General features: G+C 40.7%; 1 protein-coding gene across 1 annotated transcript in view; it reads left to right on the top strand.

Annotated features, from left to right (window-relative positions):
• Positions 1 to 909: 909 nt before the first annotated feature.
• The window catches only part of kcnk9 (potassium channel, subfamily K, member 9), a 72,037-nt gene continuing 64,464 nt past the window's right edge, over positions 910 to 8,482 (top strand). The window contains exon 1 of the mRNA XM_037975571.1: positions 910 to 2,471. Coding sequence (XP_037831499.1) covers positions 1,913 to 2,471 — 559 coding nt within the window. The 5' untranslated portion in view covers positions 910 to 1,912. The remainder of the gene's footprint in view (positions 2,472 to 8,482) is intronic.

The following is an 8,482-nucleotide window of genomic DNA, read 5'->3' as shown; positions in this document are numbered from 1 at the left end:
ATCTAGACTGACATTTTCCCCCCTTTTTTTTTTTTTTTTTTTGCAAAGTAGCTCAAGCTCAGTCAGATTGGAAGGAGAGTGAACAGTAGTTGTCGTGTCTCGCCACAAATCCTCAGTTGGATTTAAGTCTGGACTTTGACTGGACCGTTAAAGCACATCTCAACTTGTAGATATGGCTGAATGTTTCAGGTCTTTGTCCTGCTAGAAGGTGAACCTCCAGCAGGACAGTGTATATATATTTATATTTATATGTGTGTGTGTGTGTGTGTGTGTGTGTGTGTGTGTTGTGAGTTCATAGTAGGTTCTATTTGGATTAAGTTATGTCAGCATCCGAGACAGTGATTGTCATGCATTGCCCACAAAACCTGTCTTGAAAGAAGCTGACTGGCTCGTGAGTTTACCTGTGTTCAGATAACAAGTTGCAGAATGGAATAAATGTGTCCTGTTTTGTGTATGGCATTGCCACAGCTCCATCAGATTCTTGCACTCTGTTGAATATGTGTCCTTGCTGCAGTAATTTTGTAATAAAAGCCACAAAAGACAGTTTGACTTGTTCAATTATTTGAGTTAGTCCATCATTATTTCAGAAAATCCACAAGTCCTAAAACTGCTAGTTTCTTAGTTTCAGCTTCTGATATGTCTGCTATAGTCTATTGTGGATAAAATATGTTTGTGTGATTCTTTTTTAGTTGCATCTCACACATGTTTAAAGTAGTCTTTCCTATGATCAATTTAGATGTAAACATGTTCACTTTTATTGCATTTTAGTCAAGGTTTAAAGTAGCCACACTGAGGACCCCTAGTTTTCAATTCGAACTGAAGATTTAAGTGTTTGCGCTAGTATGTATGTGTGTGTGTGTATGAGCACCACGGACAGTTCCCCAATGTGAACGTGTGAGCTCGGGTTGACCCTTGCGGTCCGTATGATGAGGAGGAGGGGTCACAGATGGAGGGGTCGCCCGCTGTGACAGAGCGGGCTGACAGGAGTCGGGCCGGTGCTGCTGAGGAGAATCGTGACACTCGGAACCAGAAGAAACCCGGACGGGAGGAGCGACGCCCACCGGATCAGATCCTGTGTGTTCGGAGCCTTACAGAGAAGCAGCAACTCGTGACACGCGCGGACAACCCAGAGACAGGACGAGGACAGAAACACTTTTTATTATTTTTCTTCTTATTATTATTATTTGTTTAATCTCAAACAGAAGCGGCTGAAAGTGTCGAGCCGCCGGTTCGGGCGGTTCTGACGGGAGCGCTTCGGTGCATAACGGAACATGTGTGTCACCGCAGGTCTTCCTCCAGCCACAAGTGTTCCAGACCTGTGCGCATCTCCACAAAGATTTCGAGGCGGGAGGAAACTTGTTTGGACCCGAACCTGTTGACACGAACGGTTCTGTTCTCGGAGGATTTTTTTCTATTACCCCGACAACAAGTGGCGACTTGATGCTGCAATAAAACAACGACAAAAAGCTGCATTTCTATACATTAATTTCTTCAGAAACCTGAGGCTTTTTGTGCGTAATCTCTTACCACTTGCTGAACCTCTTGGGTATCCCCCCTCCCCCCTTCCCCCTCCATCCTATGGACCAGTCAGCATATTTCTGATGAGGATGCTGGTTGATCACGAGGATATTTTCAGGACAAAAAAATGTGTTTCTTTCATTTGTGTTTGCTGAGAATGACTGATGAAACTAGTCTGAGTTCCGCCGAGGCTCCGGTGAGAACATGTTGCTGCTCAGCTGAAACTTAAACACGGAGAAGATTTTGAGTTACAGGAGCTTTTAAACCCGGACAAAAAGTCAGATAGGAGGTTTCAAAGGAACCAGGAGGGGGATCTTTACTTGTCTGGGAACGACTCCTCGGTTCTGTGTGGAGCTCAGAGACCAGCAGGAGACCCGGGGGAAGCAGTTTGTTGATGGCACTGCGCACAGGGAGGATTTGGTTTGGGCAGGTCTTGCGCAGAGTCTCTCGGCTGCAGGGCTCCTGGTCCAGGCGATCCAGCAGCCTGCTGTGTCTCTCCACGAACCAGGAGCAGGATCTCTGTCACAAGGCGGGCGCCCAGCGTCCCCTGAGCGCACCTTTCCGCGCCCCCGCCTCAGCGCGCTGCCCGCGCGGCTTCCCTCACGCCTGCTGCGTCTTCGCGGGGACTCCGGGGGGACATGAGCCCCTCGGCCGCCGCTTCCTGTTGGCCATGAAGCGGCAAAACGTGCGGACCCTATCCCTGATCGTCTGCACGTTCACGTACCTTCTGGTGGGGGCTGCGGTGTTTGACGCGCTGGAGTCCGAGTTCGAGATGCGGGAAAAGGAGCAGCTGGAGGCCGAGGAGCGGCGGCTGCAGGGAAAGTACAACATCAGCGAGGATGACTACCGCAAACTGGAGAGCATCATCATGGAGGCCGAGCCGCACAGGGCCGGGGTCCAGTGGAAGTTCGCAGGGTCGTTTTACTTTGCCATCACGGTCATAACCACCATAGGTAAGCCCTAGTGTGTGTGTGTGTGTGTGTGTGTTGGTGTGTGTGTTCGATAATTGTGTGAAACCAAGCTTTAGCTCCAGGAAGCCTTAATCACCCAACAGGTAGATTATAGAAGTAATAAAACTGTTCGTCAGGAATTAGACGGATGCATGTGGATTGGCAAAAAAAGTCTATAGATAAAGTTTGGGGCAACATGTTGCTGCGGAGGTTTTGTTTTGTTTGAGTTCCTGCTTCAGAGGGAAAAATACAGACAGGTCAGGAAGGTTCCCTAAAGTCCAGTCCTGAAACCAACCAAACCCAGACTTTTGGTTCTGACTCTGCGCCACCCTGTACCGTAGCGGAAAGCGGTGCTGAACGGACAGCTCCTCTGAGCTCAGCAGCCGAAACCTGATCCCGTTCACACTGCGGTGGAAACACACATCACTTTAACCTGGATTCAACTTAAATAAAACACATATATACCGCTCATTTCTTGAAGTGTTTTTTCCCTTTCTTTTTTTGTTAATAATTATGTATATTTTAAAGTTTTAGTAAACTGATTGCGAGGTAAGACCAAAAGTTAAATTCAACCTGTTGAGTTTAAGAAAGTTAAATTTTAAGGCCTAGTATTCCGTGAAGTAATGCATATCGCCCACCCCCTTTCATACCACAGTTTTTAAATTCTCTTATGCTTTGAAATGACGGAATTTTAGCCTTGTTGGTCAAACCCTGTAAATCACGTTATGTGAGATCTTGTGCCAAATTGTGACATCGCTCTAAGTATGTGTTGTAAATTATTCTCAGCAACTATCACACCAAATTTTAGCTTGATATCTGTAAAATTGACTAAGTTACAAACTCTTATGTGTTTGTTAGCTGTGGCAAACATCTTGAATAGGGTTGACTCCAAAAGTTCATCAGCTGTCGATGTGTATCTATCAGTTACTTTCTGTGTGTTTCGTAAAGATTTGTCCAGGTGTTCATGAAATAATTTGCTAACAGACAGACAGGGTTGACAGAAAAAGTTAATGCAAAATTTTTTAGCAAAACCTTTGCGCATTGTGTGGTGTTTAAAGTATGTGTTGGAGGTGATGCTTAGTCACAATCACACCAAGGTTTAGCACAATATCTGTAAAACTGACTGAATTTGAGCCATGTTTGTGCATCCTACGTTCAGCTGGCTGTAGTGGCCATTTTGAATTGGGTTAAATCAAAAAGTTAATAAGTTGTACTATGTTCAATGATTACTTACCGAATGTTTTTTTAAGATCTGTCTGGCACTTCATCAAATATTTAGCTAACAATCAGACACAGTTGACTCCAGTTGTTATTTGCAGTTTCAAAAGCAGATCTGGCCTGATCTGTTCACACTCAGAGTCTGTGTTGAGAATGATTCTCAGCTACTACCACACCAAACTTTAGCTCCATATATGTAAAACTGACTAAGGTATAGTAATTTTAGTGTTTGCTGAGGTCAATCAGCTGTGGCAGCCATCTTGAATTGGGTTGACTCCAAAAGTTTATCAGTTGTAGACGTACATTCAGTGATTACTTTCTGAGAGTTTCATTATATTAGGCTCAGTGGTTAATGAGATATTTTGCTAAAAATACAGATGAACACAAAAACATTATCACCTTTTTGCCTTTGGCGGTGGGTGTGATAATAAGAGTGCTGTTAGCCTGAAGCGGGATAGTTTAGGTGTGTGTGTGTGTGTGTGTGTGTGTGTGTGTGTGTGTGTGTGTGTGTGTGTGTGTGTGTGTGGTAATGCAGCAGGTTCGCCAGGCAACACCTAACAGTAAGCAGTGAAGGTGGATCTGCTGGTGTTTCCAGGCAGCAACAGTCTCTGTCAGTTCCATGTTGTCAGCAGCTGTTCTCACTGCAGCAGCTTGTGCTTCTGAGTCTGATCCCAGCAGCTGAGGGGACACGTCTCCTGCAGGGAGTACTTCCACATGTGCTGCGTGATAAGTAGGACCAAAAACATCAGAGTTGGAAAGTTGGTTCACATAGGATGCAGCAGCTTTCATCTCTTTGCTTGTATCCAACTTCTGTAGTGGACAATAATGTTTTTGCCAAATCATCTTCTGAACCGCTGAACAGATTTTCATGAAGCTGGCAGATAGTAAGCACCGGATGCACATCTACGACTGATTACCTTTTGGAATCAACTCAATTCACCACCACAGCCAGCCGACACTAAAACACACAAAAATGGTTACAACTCTGAACCCCAACACATATTTTGAGCACAAACAGATTTTATTAGTACGATGTGATCACTGAGGTTGGAATGATTTTGCTACAATTTGCTGAAACACAATTTTTAAAAGAAGCAGAACAGAACTAAAATTAAAACAGTATCTAGTAATAGCTGAAATGGCCAAACTTGTAGTTAAAAGCAAAAATTAGCAAAACCGAAGCTAAAACCTAAATTAACAAATATGTAGCCAAAATTAATACATTTATAACTAAAAGCTAAAATGAGCAAAACCATAGATATATGTGTAGTTGATCAAAATCTTTGCTGAAAGTTAAAATTTCCGAAAAGTTAAATACAACTAAACAATAGCTATGAGCTAAAATTAGCAGAACTATGGCCTCAAGTCATGATGAGCAAAATTAGAGCTAAAAGCCTAATTAATAAAACTGTAACTAAAAGCAAAAACTAGCATAATTCTAGCTGAAAGCTCAAAGTAGAAAAACAATAGCTAAAAGTAGCATATCTTTTCAAAAAAGGTTAAAAAACAAAAACAACTGGACTTCAATTCTGTAGTTGAAGACGTTTCGCTTCTCGGCCAAGGAGCTTTCTCTAGTCAGAAATAGAGAGTGTGGAGTTGAGCTTTTAAAACTAAAATGTGATGTAAGCTGGATTGCTTGCAAATTGTTCTCGCTCTCCTAACAATAGAGGCTCGTTAGGGTCCTTTTTTGTCGAACTCACTGATGGGCCACTCTGGTCACATGAATGCACATCTCAGCTTTAAAAGCTCAACTCCACACTCTCTATTTCTGAATTAAAAAAGCTCCTCGGATGAGAAGCGAAACGTCTTGAATGACAGAATAGAAGTCCAGTTGTTTTTGTTTTTTAACCATTTTTGAAAAGCCAAGACCATAGTAGACTGTTCTTGACTGGCCTGAATGTCTTGATGCAACATATATAAATTGGTAAAAGTAATGCAAAGTAGTTTGATTGTAATAAAAACATATAAAAAAAGCTATAAACAGGAAAACTGGTTGTATTGATCCGTTTCCCTTTTTCCCCACTTTCCCCAACATGTTCCTTCATTATTCGGAGAACGGGCCTGTCCCATTTTGACTCATCAGATGTGTCTCAGTCGGCAAGTAAAATGGAGCCCGAAGCAAACATTTTCCAGACTCCGAGACGATCTGCGGCGCTCATGGGAGCTCAGGGTGCGAGGAGAGTGAAGCTACGGACTGACAGTCGTGTCTCAGGGAGAACAGCGTGCTCACAGCTGTTAGGGTTAGCTTCCCAAGTTAGGGAGAAATCGGGTTTTTGGTTTAAAATCTAGGAGGAACAATCAGAGAACATCTTCCTAACTTTAGTTTAAGATCTTTCTTTAGATTTATCAGCTCAAAGTGTTCTCTCTAATAGTATTTACAGGTTTTATTCATCCCCTACCACTGAAAGGCGAAAGCGAGCAACAGCGTTATTGTGTCTGTGTATGTGTTTATCTGTTAGAAAAATAACCCATAAACCACTGGTCACATTTCAATAAAACTTGCAGAAAGTAACCACTGGATAAAGATCTTCAACTGATTAAAATTTGGAGTCACCCCAATTCAAGATGGCTGCCTTAGCCAACTAAACTTAAAAAACACAAATCTGGCTAAAAATCAGTTCTACAGACCTAAAGTTTGGTGTGATAGTAGCTGAGACTGATTCCCAGCCTATTCTGAGTGCTAACGGATCGCACAAGATCTTTGTTTAAAATTTTGCATTTATTAGTTGGGGTCAACTCTGTCTGTCTGTTAGCACAATATCCCCTTAACCAACAGATGTATTTTAATGAAATTTTCAGGAATTAATGATCATGCATATCTCTACAGCTGATTCAATTTTGGAATCAAATCACTTCAAGATGTTGAATCGCTCCTTCAAAAAAATACCTGAATTCAGTCAGTTTTACATACATTGTGCTAAACTTTAGTATGGTAGTAGCTGAGAGTTATTCCCAACACCCACCTGATCTTTGCCTAAAACCTTAGCATAGTTAACCTTGTTTGTCTGTTAGCAAAATATCTCATAAATCACTCAACAGATTGTAATTAAACTTTTAGAAAGTAAATACCATATGTACATTTACAGGTGATTAACTTTTGGAGCCAATCCAATTCAAGATGGGCGCCACAGCTAATCAACCTTAGGAAACATAAAATGGTCAGTTTTATAGAAATTGGGATATTTTGTGTTGGTAGTTGAGAGCCATTCACAAAACACAAGCTTGTGTATAACATTATTTTTAAGGTTTGAATATGTTGTCTATAACAAATAATTCTGGGGTAGAAGGCAGCAGGCAATATGGATTCCTTCAAGGAATGGTAGGTCTTTATTGCTTGTGTCTTATGACAAAGAAACAGTTCATTATCATTATTTTTTTTATTAACATTTTTAAATTATTTGATCATTTCTGATGGTCCAAGGTCCCTGCTTTTGCATGGACAGGGTGAGATTTATTTTCTAATGTTTTTGTCTCAGTTCGACAAAAATGAGTTTTTGCTTGAAGAAAAACTGCTTTGTTTCTCCACCGCATGTGAGCAGATTTCCCAATCATGATTTCAGCCGCAGAAAGTGAAAGTAGCTTTGTGTGAAATGAAACTGCAGCACAGATAAGGAAACAATCTGGGCTGAGTCAACAACCAGCAGTTTGTGGAAACTAATTAATCCCATCATGTGAGAGTATTAAAAAAAGAAAAAAACAAGCACAAAGATGTGTGTTTTTGGTGTTACACACTCACACTGTGGGATGTAACGTCTTAAATACTGTAAAGCTGCTGGTTTCACCATGTATTATTATTACCATACCACTGTCTGTCATCATAATAAACCACTGGTGACAAGTTAAAAACTAAATATTTTGATGTATCTTAATATCTTGCACAGGATTTGGATCATTGTGGGAAAATAAATAAATCCAGCATAATTTAACAAGAACGCTAACTTGTATGATGGAGAAGAGTAGAATAAAATAGAATACATTTAATCTTTTTTGTCTGTCAGCAGAGATATTGACATTATTGAAACAAGTACTGATAAAGACAGAGGGAAAATAAATTTTAAAGAAAGCTGAAAAAGTATTAAAGACTCTTAAATACAAAAAAAAGATCAGAAACAGAAACAAATACTATTAGTAGAAAACTAGCCAGCAAGTGAAATTGTTTTATTTTAGAAAGTGTAAACAGGTAAAAAACAGACATACAGTATGTTACACCTGTGTAAAGAGAGAATATATTGCTGCTGTTTAAATACATACAATATATTGTAGTTCTGTAAAGATGTATTTTGCACTTTTATAGAGACATATCTTGCACTTGGGTATTGACATCTGTTGTATTATTGTAAAAGAATGTTGAAGTCGTCTAAAGACAAATTCCACCAGTTGCTACTGGGAGTGACTGGTGAGACGTAAGTGGGAATAAAAAGACCTAAACCGGCTGCTGTGGTGGTAAGAACAGCACTACAACAGTTAGTGTTTGGAGAGACAAATGTGGAGAACAGATTGTCATAGTTGAAGCAGGGTTGTGTTAAGATCATCAAAATGTATTATACTGGACCACATATAGACTCCCAGAAGTTGAAACTAGGAAAGGAACAGTGTTTCATAGACTGGATCAGTGCATGTTCCTGCCCCTCCACGCAAATAAACAGCATTTTCCCTTCATTAAAAAACAAACAAACAAACAAGAACAAACAAAAAAAAACACCATAGTGTTTTTTTCAGTGCTGATTCCTATTGATTCACATAGTTTTTACCTTACTGCTGTACTTTCAAACATTCATTTTCCCAACACATGCAGC

Source organism: Kryptolebias marmoratus, linkage group LG5, assembly GCF_001649575.2.
Source record: "Kryptolebias marmoratus isolate JLee-2015 linkage group LG5, ASM164957v2, whole genome shotgun sequence".
Taxonomy (NCBI): Eukaryota; Metazoa; Chordata; class Actinopteri; order Cyprinodontiformes; family Rivulidae; genus Kryptolebias; species Kryptolebias marmoratus.
This window is presented reverse-complemented; position numbering and strand designations above follow the sequence as displayed.